We start from the raw sequence: 16780 nt of genomic DNA on the forward strand, positions 1-16780 counted from the left end.
ACTCTTGTAGCAACATTGGAACCTACAAAGGGGACTGTGAAAACAATAAATACAACATACCTGAGCAAAACAAAGCTTCTGATCAACTTGATCTTTATTTGCTAAGAGTCATTCCACACCCGAACAAGAATCACATTTTATTGCTTCCAAACTACACACAGTTAGTAATGGGCAATGCTCTTGCTCCACAAAGGTTTACAAGTCACTGCCCATATGTGTTCCTCACAGTGGAAAAGGGCAGCAACAGAAAAAACTGTCACCAGCCTGAGCACCACAGAAGTAACCAGTACAAGTGCACATCATAAGGACAAGAAACAGTAAGTTATCAGTACAGGCTACAGAACCTTACTAATGCAACTGTAATTATGACACTTTTGACATACATTTGGAAAGCTAAAAAGCAGGTTGTTACAGAAGAGGATTCTGTGGTCTCTATTTCTGCCTCTTGGATATTTTTACATGATCCTTTAGTGCATCTGTGGCTATGGTAAATAATCCAATGAACCCGGACACCTAAATACAGCACAACCAATAATATGGCCTCTCTAGTTTATGAATAGTGTCTGTGATAGTTGGCAATTCCAGATTGAAGCTCCACTACAAGTTTAAAAGTATACCCTTTTTCCTAGAGTTTTTTCATTTGCAGGCATTCAACAAATATTGTGGCTCATATTGCTATAAGTGATTTTTGTAATTTGCTCCCTTTAAGGAAGCTGTTTACTACTTGTTTGTCTTATTAAGATATTTTAATGCTTGCTTCATTTCCTAGTTGAGTCCAGTAATATGCACTCAAGTGCCCAAGATTTTTATGAAATCCATTTTTTCTATAAGCCAAACTTTAAGTGTTATTTGGTTGTGCCATAGAGCTTAATTTGGAGATCAATATTTTTTCCAGCTAATAGCCATTTTTGTGAGAATGCAATTTGAAACGTTGTGGGTTAGATCCAGATAGATGAGCAGAACTCTGCTCCCATAATGGGTCTCTGCTGGCTCATCCCCCAGCACTGCTCCCCAAAGGCAACGACAAAAGTCAAGGAACCAATCCGGAATGGATAGGGCAGGGAAAGCAGTGATTAGAATGAGAAAGTGGGAGAATTCAGTAGGACTGCCTTGAGCAGGTGGAAATGCAAGCCGCCTCTGGTTTCCTGTAAAAGGAACTTTTATGCGAGCAGCTGGATCTGCCTTCCCACAATGTATCATACAGTCACAGGTTCAGAAGCTTTTGGAGAAACGTTAATAGTGAAAGTGATACACATAGATGTCTACATGTTTTTCCATGTAGCCCTCTCACCTCACACCACATAGAGAAAAACAATGTGAACAGCTATGTGAAAAAATAAATGGCTGCTTGTGTGTTTTCAATGTGTATTTGTTTCTTTCTAAAGAAACAGTGCAGATATACTAGTATATTGTCTTACGATTGTCACAATGCAATATTTAGTGAAAAACCCTGTTTTACAACATATTTCTATCTACTACCAGTCTCTTTAGGTTTTCACAGCTCAAAACTAGAGTAAGTGGTTCAACTACAAGTCTAGAATGAATTATTCTCAAAAAGAAATGGGCAAATATATATACAAGCTAAACAGCTACTGGAATACATTGGCCCAGTTCAGTTGTAGCCATTTGTCTGATAAATCATAGGTATTTGACCAGGAGCTACCAACTCATGCATTTTCCCCTTCCCCCTAGTAGCCATCTTCAATAAAGCTTGCCTACTTTCTTTAAATGTTTCCCAGAATGTCTGCACATGCAAACTGTGGCTTAAGGGCTACCTTCCAAATTAGCTTCAAATTCTTTTTTGGAGGTAATCTGAATGTCCAAGAAGGTGGTAGTTTAAGAATTCAAGAAAACTTTGCCAAACTGAACACATGAGGGGCAGGGCAAGAGATGGTTTGTCTCTTGTCCAATAAACTATACTTTAGTAGACCAGGATCATTACAGCTGAATGAGACCAATGTATTTAAAAACCAATGAAGAATGGCCTTATTAAGTTTAGTTATTATACCTAAGCATTACACCCATATAGGATAGCTACATCACTATCTGTAATTAAGGAACACAGCTTTACAAAAAAATCAACAATACATTTAAAGAAGGAAGATACAAATTTGTTCCAGTAAGGAATGAGAATTTCAAAATATTTACAACACAACTGGTGGCTTCAAAACTTTAGAAACCTCTTTCCTAAAAATTGTCAACTATGATTGTTAGCACCATTGAAAAGAATATTTATACTGCCTGAAACTGGGTATGTTAGCATTATATCACTTTGTGCTCTGTTGATAATCATTTTCATTTAATATGTTAGTTTTTACAAAAATAAAATAAAACCCTAAAACTAGTCAGTTTGCTGGTTTATATTTTAATTGTTGCATAATCTAGCCCAGAGTTTTGGTAGAATGACAACTCAAACATTCCTGGAGTGGAACTATGGTTCCACTCATCACTAGCATTAGGGAGTTGACAAAGTTTATAATCTATCAGTCTTCCTTAGGTTTATCATCTGACAGGAAAAGATGAACTCGTTAAAAATAAAAAAATAAAAAAATACAGATTGTACTGGAAGGGCGCTCAGGTAGACTCAGCCTACCAAATCCCTACAGGTCCAAATTGATGAAATTACAGGAACAATGTAGATGCTACTGTTCACATGCACAATGTTGCATCAGCTTTATTTTTTTGCAGAGCCATTGATTCTTATTTAATACTATTGTAGTAAACAAATAATGTGACAACTATATATGAATACATACCTTAAAATCTTTTCTGGTATATTTTCTAGAATTTTCTATTGCCTCTATATTTAAAGCATTTAGTATAGAAGATCAAGGTTTCTTTTAAGTAAAATAAATGAAATTTCTTAAATTAAAAAAGGTTGTCAATTAAGCCATTTCAAAGAAAAACCCAAATGGAATCAAGTGTGCAATAAATGTACCTTATAGCATACAGAAAAGGAAAATACATTTACAACAGTTTCAGCCAGGAATGATTTTTGTATACATTCTGATACCATGAACCACTAGATGCAGTGCTCATATATAACCAGGTACACACTTCTCTGTGAAGACAAATCTCCAACTAGTGGGAGAAAATAGGGTTGTCCCTATACAGAGAGAGCTCATATGGACTTTTTTGATTGTGCCCCAATGCATTTTGCAGATATCACATTTCTCTTGAAAGATTTCTTGTATTGCACAAAAGTGATCAAACATCTCTAAAAACAGATGTAGATACTGAAAAGCCTTCTGTGATCCACTCCATCTCTCTGTCAGGGCTCTACTGCTCTGGTAGAAAGGAACTTCGATAAGCATTTTATTTCCCATAAGTTAGATATCATCAATTTTGCTTTGTCCTTTTTTTGACTGTTCTAGATAAATTATTACTTTTAGATGTCACAGGTTTTAGATAATACTTCCAGCATATGTAATGCCTACAATGTTGCCATGTGGCATCATATGTTCTTCCCATGGCTTCCTGCTGCACTCTTCTTTCTTATCAGCAGTCTAATTAGTCGATTATCAGTTAGTAAAATGAAATAGGAATTTGATCAATTCCAATATCAATTCTTACAACAAAGCCAGCATGTTTTAGGAACTGACCAGCAACGACTCAGTCTCAGCTTCAGATTTGAAGCGCACATGAAGTAAGTACAAGGCACTTTAAAAAGATTAATCTTTGAACTAATTACCCTATCCCTAAAGCAAGGCTACTTGCAACTAAAGTTTGATTAGAAGCATTTTAAACATGCTTATTCAATAGTTGAAGAATCTTTAGATTGTCTCGGAATATGCCATCTGAGTTGCCTTCTTCAATACAAAATAGCAGTGTATTAAAGAAAATTTACTTAATTGCCCAATTATCTTCTACTGAATATTTGGAGCTCTAGTATTCTTAAGCTTTAGCTGTGAACTTAAGTGACAAAAGAAAGAGGGAAATAGAGCAATGGTTGATATGTGAAGGCAGTTACAACATCTTAAATAAAAATAGTCTAGTACAGGAAAATATATTTAACTTAATATATTTATGATAAAATGCAAAGACCTATTTAAAAACAAAAGTTTTAACTCTGGCAATGTTTAAGCATGCTGCCACGAGAAAAATCAAACAAATAGTCTTCAATAAACAGAAGTAAAGCTTTTTTCTCATACACCCAAATCATTTAACCTGCTAGTGTGTCCCCCCCCCCCCAGTAGTGTAATAATAAAAGACCATGTGTTCCAGGTTAGAAGAGAGAGAAAATACAACCTAATTCATTTAAAACAAAAGCTATTTCTGTTCAAGAAGTATTGCAACATCTCTGGTTGTAAGCTAACACCAGTCAAATATGGAAAAGAAGCTATTGCTAGAGAAAATGTAGCAGAACAAGAACCTGTTTCATCTGCTAGGTATACAAAAATTATGAGGATCTGTGGTACAGAAAGGATCTTTGTCTCTAAAAAGTTCTTACCTTCAGCAAATAGTATACAGATCTAAGTAAGTGTTGATTGTCCAAGCTCTCTCAACCACTTTTTTAATAAAAAAAATAGATGTATAAAACTTTGTGATCACTAAGTGAAGTTTTTGGTTAAATATGAGAATCCCAGTCAAGTGCATAATTTTTATAGACAGAATCCAAAGGAATGCACATTACTATATTTCATTTCTTAAGGCAAGGACTACATCGTAATCCAGAAGATGTTTTTTGACTTTTTCATGAAACTTCTCTCTATACTGGTTGAAGTACATAATACTTTCAGGCTTTTCTTCAAACCAAAATTTGTCAAATTCGTAAGCCAAATAACCTGTAAAAACCAAAACATAGAAAGTGTATTGAGACAACACATGTGTTTGCCTCTAAGCAGCTTTTCAAAAACGACTAGAAAACCCATTAAAATTAATGAACATGACTAAGTTAAGAGCCATTAATTTCAGTATGTCTGCTTGAGTAAATCTTAGCTGAATACCACCAAAGAGAGCTACTTTGGGCACATACAATCAAAAGCTTGGACACTGGCACTATTTTTGAAATGTAGAAGAGTAGAAGCTATATCAAATTACTTTTGAAATTACAGTTTCAAATTTGGTATGCTTTGCATAAAATATGCACTTATAAGGAAAATCAATAATCTTGTATTTCCATATACTGTACATATGCAACAAAGAAGGGGACACATACAACAGCATACTAAGCTTCGGGGAACACTACAAAAGAATTTAGCAGTCATTTGTTTCATTTCCCATTATTATTATTAGTTGTAGTAGTACAACATTCTATACCTGTAGATTATGGCTTGCTCATATAATTTATATATTTGTTCATATGACCATCTCTCTCAGCTTAATAACCTGTTATGAAGCGGTTAACCATAGATTCCCAAAACAGACAAAATGGGGGACCATGGTAAACGGAAGACTTCCTGGTTGGTTTGCTCACTTGAAAGGGCTAAATACAAAGCCATAGGGCTCACTCCTATCTTGGGTTATTAAGCAAATAGATTATTTTTGGAACACATGCAATATGTGTAATCAACCCTACACTATATTAATTTGCAGAGGTGAATAGGTTAATACAAGGAGTCACAGCCAGAAATTTTTCTCCAGCTTTTCTCTTGTCTATTCAAGGAAGAGCACCTTCAGTCAGAATGTGGAGGCTGCTTTTGCCAAAAAAGTCAAAGTTTACAGTGGTGTATATGGCTCCACTCTTCTGGAGACAAATACACGTGATAGACGCTTGATTACATTTATTTCTTCTTCAGTAGTGTAATGTGTGTATAAGGCCTTTGAAATTCATCTTTCATTTAAATATAGAGAAGCATTATTTTTCCTGAAAGCATGTTGATACCCCATCCTTGCGCCTTTGAGATGTGATAGCATTGACAGGATCATGGTAGGATTCAAAATGCTTTCCAGAAAACACAGCAGATTTTTTTAAAAAAAGATCTCTGCAAACGTTATGGTTGAACATGTTAACAAACTAGTGAGAACATTCTGCCTCTAACTAAATTCAGAAACAGCAGCTTCCAAACCACTGAAGTTGTTATCCATATATAAAAGCTAGTTGAAGATACTCACAATAAAACTGATGGAAGTCTTTCATTTGTGGTTCACCAGGAACCAAGTTGTAGAAGTGAGTTCTTAAATGTCCATTCTTCAATAAATTGTAAGCCATTTCTGTCAAATTGATCCCAACTATTGCATAAGAATATCTGCAATACACAGACATTATAATCACTATACTTTTTAATTTCTGCATTTTAAGCAGTATAAATGTCAAGGATAATCGAAGGCAAATTATTACCTTTATGATTATTTTAGAAGTCTTGAGACATCTTCAGTGTTAACAATTTTTTTAAAAAATATAAATTTATTCATTCTATGCATAACCTCCTAAGTTCAGCAATACTGCAATGTCTGCCTACTGTTCCAAGACCATTCACTGGGCCCTGGTGTTACCAAAGTTAAACACAACTCCCATGTCCAAACACAATTTTCAAATTACTAAGAGAAGTGAATATAAGATACTTAAAAACACCACTAAAACTACACTAAGGTAATTCAAATTATGTAATGTGTTCATATTATACAAATTAAGCAATTTGCCTTTATTTGACCATTTTGCAGCATGTACTCATTTTCTGCTAATGATAGGATGGGGCAAGAAGCTATTTGTATCTACGGGGTATGTGGTGTAGAATGACAGCCATTTAAAAATGTGTGTTATTACCCCTCACCTGAAACAAGCTTCCCCAACTTGGCAGTCTCCGGTTTTGAACTACAACCACCATCATTTCCAGCTAGCATGGTCAACAGTCAGAGATAATGGGAGTTGTAGTTCAAGAAGAGAAGAAGAAGAAGAGTTTGGATTTGATATCCCGCTTTATCACTACCGGAAGGAGTCTCAAAGCGGCTAACATTCTCCTTTCCCTTCCTCCCCCACAACAAACACTCTGTGAGGTGAGTGGGGCTGAGAGACTTCAGAGAAGTGTGGCTGGCCCAAGGTCACCCAGCAGCTGCATGAGGAGGAGCGGACATATGAACCCGGTTCCCCAGATTACAAGACTATCGCTCTTAACCACTACACCACACTAGTTCAAACATTTGGAGGGCACCTGGTTGGGGAACATCTCTTATGACATGGAAAAAATAAATTAAAAATTAAAAAACATTTATAAAATAGGCTTTATCTAATAATGATAGTGAGAGAAACAGTATCTTAAGCTTCAAGTACCAATTCACACTGCAGCAAATATTTTAAAATTAAGTTTAAAAGGCAGTATTGTTGAGGACAGCATTGTTATTTCATTTGGCTTTACTTTTAGGATTTTATGTGGGTAGAGCACTATTAAGGACTGCAACCTGGCAATCTGATATGCTTACTGATCCTGAAAAACAGGACAGCCTCCAACTTGACATGCTTCCCATTTGCTCACATGCCTAAATCATGTGGCTGGAAGACACTGATTGTGTTTGTTCAAAACTACAAAGCAACATTTAATGCAGTTCCTTTAATGGAGGTGTCTAGTTCAATTTTACTGGATGAGTTTCAGTTATTAAAGCCCAAAAATGTTGATAAGATCCTTGGACAGGTTCAGCCTAATGGAAAAATCCTTAAGGTTATACATATACAGTAGAGGAGCAAGAGAGAAAAAGTTACTAGGGTCTTTTGTGTGAAGACATCAACAGGACAATCTAACCACACACAACAGAGGTATAGAGGAAAAGTGAGATAGGACAGGCATAAGGCTAACATGCAATGAAAAAATATTTTCGCTTATGGGATCCCTAGAAATTACTGGATTACTCTCACAAATATTATAGAAAAGGAGGTGCAGAAGATAAATATACTTTCAGATTATTTATTAGAAACTAAAGTAATAATGATAGCTTTGCTTTTTCAGGTTTAAGAGTCAATTATGACAGCAATTTTATTAAAAAGTAGCTTACCCCAGTTTTGGATTATTTGAGCGAGAAAGGATTTGACGAGCTTCACGGGGATAGTGTTTACTAAAATATCTGAAAATATATGTACACACAAAATAACTATGTTTGCAAGAAACTGCTTATACTAGCAGTGATTAAAAATTACTTTTCTAAACATTCACATTATAACCACTGCCTTGCAAAGTCAATTGCTCTACAGTATAATTAATGGTGTTAATAAATTCATGAATAGTAGGACAATAGCTTTTGAAATAAGATAGATTAATAACTAGATTGGCAGGTTGTTGAAGACTGAATCCAATACCCTCTTTTTAATACCCATTTACATTAGCAAAAGAATACCCACTGTTACATAATATTTTTGACTTACAGAAGATTAGTTAATCCCAGCATGCCCATTCCTCTGAAGTCTGTTTTAGGGTCATCACCTTGGAAACCAATGTCACACCACTGCTTCGTGATTCTAGCCTTCAGTTTTTCATGGGGCATCAACAAATTCCAAAGCTGTATAAATATGCCACTGTTAACAGAATTATCAGTATTTCCCCCAACTCATTCTAAATACAAATAGGTATCATTAATGAAACTGGATGCCACACAAAATGGCAAAATGGCATAAGCATCCTGAAACACAGGATGCAAAGAAATGTATTAAAAAGGAAGCTTTTTTTTTCCCCCAGTGTGGCAAGCGATAAGGAGCTTTCATGGCAATCTGCTTTGGGCATGAAGCTCTCCTGTGCACATAGGACTCCCTGCTCATTTCAGCGGATCTATGAACACAGTTTTCCTCCTCCTATTGAATTCAATGTAGCAGTTAGTCCAGAACTCCACATAGGCACCAGACTGAATGAACTTGTACTAAAGCATATGGACTCACAACCAACAAATATAAAACTGCAACCCACCAAAGTCACACTTGCTTTGCAGGTGTTGTCTAGCAGCTCACTAAAGAATGGCTGTTAAATTATACCCTCCAGCCCAGCATTTTGTATCTGAGCTATCCCATGTGTTCTAGGCCTCAGTAACTAGTCATACTACTATTAAAAATCAGATTGCAATTTTTAACAAACCTGGAAAAACACCAATTATTTTTCTAACCACCTCTCCTAATCTGTTTAATTCCTTTTTAAAGCTATTTAAACAAGTAGCTATCATTGTATCCTGCCTGTGGCAATGAATTCCGTAAATTAAGTATGCTGTGTGAAATACTTCCTTTTGCCTTTTCAAAACTTAATGCTAAATCAATTTCATTGGACGGCCTTGTGTTTTAGTATTATTATGAGACACAACTTTCACCAATCCCTTTCTTCACATCACTCATAACTGCATGAACTTCTATTGCAGATAAGAGTTGCTGATCTAGTGGCCTTACTACATTAGCCGGGCAATTGTAACTTCAGTAGACTGAGTTCATAATTGATGCTTGTTTGTAACATCACAAATTGGACATTAAATATGCCATAAGGGCACAAAACCTAATTTTTTTACCTCCATTAGTTGCTCTTCATGTTTATTATTATCAGAGTTATATGGCTGTTTTCTCAGCTCTTCTACAGCCAAATAAAGTTTCTTACATCCTGATATCTGGAGCAAACTTAATTGCAGCTTTGAAGCAAACCTATAATATAGGAAAACACAGAGAGAATTATAATTAACAGCTGCAATAAAAGAGCACAGCTGTTAGTACCAGTTGAAAATCATATAAACTTCATTTCCCAGACCACCTTGCTTACCATTCTAAACTATGGCAAATAGGCCACAGAAGTTAGGGTATCCCTGTCCAGATAGGAGTGTGGCTGGACCACCAGCCAAAACTGACAGAAGGCACTCTGCTCCACCAAGACCACCTGGGTCTCAAGCAACAGTAATGGATCCAGGAACACCCTCAAGCTACATACCTGCTCCTTAAGAGAGATTGTACCCTCCTCAAGAGCAGGAAGTCTCCCATCCATCCAGTCTAGGGAACCACCCACTAACAATGCCTTCGTCTTATCTGGATTGAGCTTCAGTTTATTGGCTCTCATCCAGTCCACTACCAAGGCAAGTCTAGCACATCCGTTGCCATGCCTGTACAGTGGTGCCTCGCAAGACGAAATTAATCCGTTCCGCGAGTATCTTCGTCTAGCGGTTTTTTCGTCTTGCGAAGCAACCCTATTAGCGGCTTAGCGCTATTAGCGGTTTAGCGGCTATTAAGGGCTTAGCGGATTAGCGGCTTAGAAAAAGGGGGGGGAGCGAAAAAAAATCTCAAGACTCGCAAGACATTTTCGTCTTGCGAAGCAAGCCCATAGGGAAATTCGTCCTGCGAAGCGCATTGAAAAACGGAAAACCCTTTCGTCTAGCAGGTTTTCCGTCTTGCGAGGCATTCGTCTTGCGGGGCACCACTGTAGATGTAAAGGAGAAATAGAGCTGTGTGTCGCCTGCATATTGCTGACAACAGACTCTGAAACTCCAGGTGACTCCACTCAGCAGCTTCATATAGATATTAAACAACATGGGAGATAGAACTGAGCCCTCAGCAACAACACAATGAAACCCCAATGTTGCCGAAAAACACTTTTCAAGCATCACTCGCTAAAGATGACCGAGTAGGACCAGAACCACTGCAAAGCAGTGCTGCCCACCCCCAATTCAAATAGCCTCTACAGGAGTATACAATGGCCAATGGTATCAAAAGGCGGGCACATTGCCAAAGTCTTTCTCCCAACAGAAGTCATTATAAGGTAATCAGGGCAGTTTCTGTGCCGAAGCCAAGCCGAAATCCCAATTGAAATGGATCTAGAAAACCAGTCTCCTTCAAGAGCACCTGGATCTGCTCAGTGACCACCTGCTCAAGAGCGTTGCCCCCAAAAGGGAAGTTGGCAACTGGCCGGTATTTCCTTAGGTTCTCAGAATCATGTATTTTAGATAACGAATGTTACTGTGTATCATTCTATCTTCACTGAAGTCCACAGCAAAACTGCAGATTTCAATGAAGTCAGACTCAGATTATTGCTTATTAACACACTTTTAAAAATAGTTTTTAAGCAAATCTCTTAAGAATCACATTACTATGTATGAATTACAAGATAAACTAAATGCATTTTATGAAGACTAATTTGAATGAATTACTAATTCTCAGTGTCTATTTGAACAAAACACATTTTCAGTGACATCAAAGATAAAGTTCCAAACAAGGTATCTTTAGAACAATAATCGGCTTACACTGCATCCTTTTGTGTATTAATCTTCTTTTGTTCTATGATGAGTGCCACACATTTTTCCACGTCATCTTTAGAAGAATACACAGCCCTTTGTAAAGCCTGATAAATACAAGTAAAACATCAATCTTCTGACACAAAATATCATCTGTTTTAATAGCAGTTACTTACATTTCAGGAGAAGATTACTATGAGCAGGGACTCCACAACCTGTTCTGGATGGAGTCATACTCCCTCAAAAGGATCAAGTTCACAGTTTGGGAGTGTGGGAATAAGCTGGCTGGTGGGGCTTGTGAAGATCAGTGTACAGCGCTTTAAAGACACCACCGAACAGCTGACTGCAATGTCTGCAAACTTCTTCTGACTCTGCCACATCTTGACCCTGCCTCACACCTTACATGTTAGGCACAGGACAGGTGGGTGTGGTTTGGCCATACGGGTCTGGGCCAGATGGGAAGGCCAAGCACATTTAATTAGACCTAAGGACCAGAGGTTTCTTAGCACTGGTGTATGAATACACAGTTTCATTAACAGCAAGCCAAAAACTGTACCACAGCAGTGTTGTTATAACTGCAGATAATGTAAACTAAGCAGGCTCATAAATCAGACTTGATCTAGTTTGCATCCAATCTAGTTCTTGACTAGCCTTGGTTGGCATATCATTGCTACAGCAATGATAAAGCCAATCTTGTGCACATTTACTCAGAAGAAGCCCAACCAGGTGCAAATTATAATATTGGGCCTCTTTTTTTTAGAAAAATGATGAGGATCCAAAGATCAGAAAACGTAGTTCTGTATGCTTTAGAGCTGTGTTTCTTACATAGTGCCTTTCATGAATGTAACTATGGAGGTTTTCTACTCAAAGGTGGGGAGGGAATTGGGCTTGACTTTACATGCTGGGCGTAATATAAAGTTAACCTACCTTACACTTTGATGATTCCAACGAATGTTCTGCATTAAGATAAAAACATGCATGTTTTTAAAGAAATTCATAGACCCTAGATTCTGATTTCTAAAATTACACAAGATAAATGAATAAGCATGATTGTAACCGTGGTTTAATACCTCTAATTTATTTATTTCATGTATTAATTGCTTCCCATAATACATCTATAAGTGATTTAACAATAAAAACAACTATATATAAAATTTATAATCTAAGAGAGTTAAAAACTAGAATAAAAATCTCAGTGTAAAAGGCTTGTTGGTGTTGGTTTTCAACAGACACCAAAAATACAGTAAAGACAGTGCCTGTCTGATATGGAGCAGAAGGGAGTTCAAATTGGAAGGTGCCACCACAATAAAGGTCCAATTCCTACACTGTAAGGAACAGACCTCCCAATGTACTGTTGAAGCATGCTAATCACTGATGCGGTAATGTAAACATACTTCAACAGGTAGCATGCAATTGCAGATGACGCCACAAGCACTTATGACAGTAAAATGAATAGGAGTTCCAAGAAGATTACAGGGGCAGGGAAACAAAAATGTCACACACATAAGGTGAAAGCATCCCTATCCCCTCTCTGATTTGAACATTTCTATGCAAATAAGGCATGAAATGCAGCAGGGGAAAATGACCTGGCTGTGTTTTAAGTCACAAGTGTAAACACACCCTTAGCCTTTTGCAGCAAAAAAAAAAAAAAGGAGATTCATGTGGAGTTACTAATCTCCAAGAGAGATGCAGGAAAGACAACAATGACTAGAAGAACCAGGAGGCTATAAATGCAGGCGCCAGGATTTCAAGAGGCATCCGACCAAGGGAGTGAATCAGAAAATTAAGCTTGAGAATGAAAGATGGGAGGTCCAAAGGAATGAAAAGAAAAGGCCTGAAGAAAGAAACGGGATGAGAATGGCTGGAGCAACTGAAAAGGCAAGGAACCAGTATTTTAATTTGAAATAACTATTTGTCTATAGGACTTTATTTTACAGCTACTGTACCAGCTTACATACTGAACAGGGAACACACTGCAAAAGACAAAACCACAATACACTACATTGTGTATATTGTCAGCTGTCTCCTCTGTTGAATCAATAGCCTTATCTACATGAATTTTAGCCACCCAAAATTAAGGACATAAAAGGAAGGTAAATATTTATGGAAGGTGAAAAACTTGAAATTCTCTCTTGTTCTGTGGTTGTCAAACTAACTTTGGAGATTGAACATAACAATTTATGTATAAACTTGTATATTTCAAATATATTACCTATCCGTAGTGTCCTTTCTGCTCTTTTCATTGAGCCATCACAGATACGCTGCAGTTCACATTTTCCAGTCAATTGTCTCAAGATCCATTTTAGCCAAAATCGAAAGATATTTCTATACAAATAGCTCCATAAGTGTACAATCATTTTCTACAACACCAAAAAAAAATATAACAAATACAGTACTCAAAAATTCTGTACTATGTTAATTTAGAAGGCCCATGCAGCCTAATGGAACATACTCCCAAGTAAGTCACGTAAGTGTGCCCAGAATTAAATGCAAACCTTAAATTCCAGTACTAGCTGCTTCAAGCTATTAAACTATTGGGGCACTTCACCCAAAACTAAACAATGCTGGAATCCTAAATTCAATTACTTGGGAGTAAGACAGGAGTGCCTGGCGTGCTCTGGTCCATGGGGTCACAAAGAGTCGGACACGACTAAATGACAACAAAAAATATATAATTGAATTCAGTGGAGTTTACTTCTGACTAGAGATATACAGAGCCTGCACTGTACTTAAGCATTTGAAACCAACAAAATTAGGGTTGCATTTGTATCACAGTTACTTGGGAGCATGCCCCATTGATGTCTCAACAGAATGCCTCAAACTGGGCTTTTCTTGGTTTTTAAAAACTGCTCCTGCTCTCATTTTCTTGCAGATTAGAGACATGAAGGCGGGGGGGGGGCATTTAGGGAGAGAGATAGTTTTCCCCATTTTTCCATTCCCCCCCCCCCCGTTTTGTCTTCACATCTGTATTGCAGACAAAGTCCTTATTCTCCCAAACTTTCTAAGTTTTGAGTTTTAGTTGCTGGGCTTACTGTCCATTCAGCACTTGGTTTGACTTCATGCTGATTTTACAGTCGTTTACCATTCTAGAAAACATCTGGTTAAACTCTTAACCATTAAAGGGTAAACATATAAACACACTATATAAACATTTAAGAACATCCTAATCCCTTCACCTCCGCTAGCAGCAAAGGTATCAGAAGCAATGATTGCAGAAATCGTAACAGAACGGTAGTTTTAAAAGGCAATTTTATTGCACGTGAGTTACTCTCATGATTGTGAGCTCATTGCTGTTTTGCTGCTTCTTCCCGAGCTCATTAAAAAAGGAATACTCAAGCGCCAGCTTTTACTGGCTTGATTCTGGCCAGCATCTTCTCTAGGGTATCTCCACAGGACCTAAACATTTGCAAATATGTTTGCCTAAACATACTGTAAAACCTGCAGGGATTCATTCATATACATATATATATATGGAGGTTCTGTTTCAAGAGGCCACTGCAGCATACAAAAAGATCCCGTCTTAGTGTACGCAGTCACAAACAAGTCCTCCCGCCCACCGGCTCCCTAATGAACCTGATCCCGGAAGCGAATATCGGGCCAGAGAAGAGCAGCTGGTTTGAAAGGGGACGAGCCTATATTGTCCCCGCCGCCCCATTTTCCAGGGTCCTCTCGCCGTCCCCTCCCCTGCACGCTCCACCAGACGCTCTACCCCCGCCCCCACCTCCCCGCCCTTAAACGGTACCAAACTCTGGTCACACCATCCCAAGCGAGAGCGCAGCAGGCCGGGCAGCGGCCTCACTTCACCTTCACGCCAGCAGCTCCCTCCCACGGCCCCACCATAAAAGGAAGTTGCCTCCCCCCCAGACCCGGAAGTGAGTGATGTGGCCTGAGATGGGGGAGGGGATGGGTTGGCTGTTTATAACCGTCCTGTCAGAGAAACACGTCCCTTAACAAACCATTCCCAACTCCTTTCCCCACCTCCTTAGAAATGACATGAGCGTCCGTGTCCGCGGGGGCTTCCATGGTGCCCACCAGGCGAACGCAGACCAGCCCGTGAGGGCCGAAAAGGGCGGAGCGGGGGGATGGGCGGGTCTTCCGTTATGTCCGTTTAACGACGCCGAACGGGTGGGCGGGGCTGCCCACAGCGGCGGGCCCGGCGTCGAAAGCGTGCGGGCGGTCGCCGCCGTTACCGGGGCAACGGACGCTCGCGACGGTCAAAGAGGGCGGGGCGTCGCTGCCTTGTCTGCTGCGTGCCTAGGCGCCGCTCTGACAGTTGGGAGGCGGTCGCCGGTTGGGCCAGTAGCTGTCAACTTTTCCCTTTTCTTGCGAGGAATCCTATTCGGAATAAGGGAATTTCCCTTTAAAAAGGGGAACAGTTGACAGGTATGGTTGGGCGGCGGCTGGTTTCTAAGCCTTAAAAAGGGTTCCGGAGAGTGAGCGGGCGGGCGGCGCAGTCGCTTGCTGACCCTTCCTCAGGCATCCTATAAAGCGTGAAGGCTCCTGAGGGAAGGCTGGGACAGGGAAGGAAGCGGCTTGCTTTCTTCTGAGGAGAAACCGCTTGGGGGGGGAGGGGTTTGTTTTGGCAATAAAGAAGTATAAAAATGATGCCAAATGAAAATTGGGCCGTGGGGTTCTGAAGATTTTATTTTTTGAAAGCGGTGGGGTTAACGTGAAACAAGGAAAATAATTGAGAGACACAACGTCGCTGCGCGTGCCCCGAAAGGAGCCAGAAAAGACTCACGTACACACTTGCCGGTCCTCAATTAATAATAAATAATTTTACTAGGACTTTAGGAAAGCAAATGGAACACAGTCATCATCATTATTATTATAATACAAGCCGGTTAAGATATATATATATATATATCTATAATTTAATTAGTGCCAGTAAACGAGCACGGAAATGAGACACATTGGCCAATTCTTATGAATAATGTATTATCCCATAATAACCATCAATTAAGTTGGGTTCGAAATAGGGGGAAACGAGGCCGCCGGCTGGAGCTCGCGGGCGCAGAGGAGAAGCGGAGGCGTCTCCTGCCGGCTTTGCGTCTTGTGGCCACTAGGTAGCTCCGTCGCGGCTTCTCCTTCGTTCAGGTGTTCGCAAGGTTTGTACAGGCCGAAGGGAGAGGAGGAAAAAGGAGATGGTGCAGGTTGGGTCTCGGGCGCCAGGCACCGCTTCCGGCGACACGTCCTACTTGGTTTATGTTCCGTGTTATTTTAACTGATTTACGCGCCGCCCTTCAACCAATCGGAATCCCAGGACTTTCCACAACAAAATATCCATAGCTGCCTGTCTGTTCAAGACGAGCCCAGTGTGGTCTGTAACGACTGCAGATGGGTCTCAGGCAGAGGTCTTTCCCCATCTCCTGCTATAATATCCTCTCTCTTTTTTAATACGCTGAAAATGCCGGGGAGTGCAGCTGGACCTTTTCCATGTAAGGTACCTGTCGCTGTACCAACAGCACTGTGGTCTCGGCCTGAAATACAGTTATACAGTAGTCCCTTTCTAAAATAAAAAACAAGATGATGAAATAACATTAACCCATGCACTGCTCTATCTTGCATAAAACATTTGTTGCTGTAGATGCTTGGTGGCTGCTATAATAGATTTTAGCTCTATTACTTGAAAGCAAAGGCCACTAACTTCCAAGTTAGTGGTACT

General features: G+C 39.2%; 1 protein-coding gene across 5 annotated transcripts; it reads right to left on the minus strand.

The window, feature by feature from the left end:
* Nucleotides 1-76: 76 nt before the first annotated feature.
* On the minus strand, nt 77-15254 carry ELMOD2 (ELMO domain containing 2). Of its 5 annotated transcripts, none has more exons than XM_081022051.1 (9): nt 15094-15254; nt 13328-13475; nt 12043-12071; nt 11125-11222; nt 9412-9541; nt 8294-8427; nt 7927-7995; nt 6055-6188; nt 77-4784 (listed from the first exon to the last, which is right to left on the minus strand). In XM_081022051.1, exons 1-9 carry the CDS (start codon nt 15136-15138, stop codon nt 4633-4635), a joined length of 939 nt encoding a protein of 312 aa, XP_080878177.1. In that variant the 5' UTR covers nt 15139-15254; the 3' UTR covers nt 77-4632. The 5 variants fall into 5 exon arrangements, with proteins under 5 accessions (XP_080878177.1, XP_080878178.1, XP_080878179.1 ...); XM_081022052.1 differs by lacking the exon at nt 15094-15254 and adding an exon at nt 14920-14965; XM_081022053.1 differs by lacking the exon at nt 15094-15254 and adding an exon at nt 14874-14962.
* Between the last annotated feature and the right edge of the window lie 1526 nt (nt 15255-16780).

This window comes from Podarcis pityusensis, assembly GCF_964106645.2.
Source record: "Podarcis pityusensis genome assembly, chromosome: 9".
NCBI classification, from domain to species: Eukaryota; Metazoa; Chordata; class Lepidosauria; order Squamata; family Lacertidae; genus Podarcis; species Podarcis pityusensis.

Excerpts from the sequence above, each read along its gene's own strand:
- ELMOD2 (XM_081022051.1), bottom strand. The coding sequence starts at position 15,138 with ATGGAAGCCCCCGCGGACACGGACGCTCATGTCATTTCTAAGGAG. Across the intron at positions 7,996-8,293 it reads CTGGGATTAACTAATCTTCT|ATATTTTAGTAAACACTATC; the intron begins GTAAGTCAAAAA and ends ATATATTTTCAG. Across the intron at positions 4,785-6,054 it reads AGACTTCCATCAGTTTTATT|GTTATTTGGCTTACGAATTT; the intron begins GTGAGTATCTTC and ends TGGTTTTTACAG.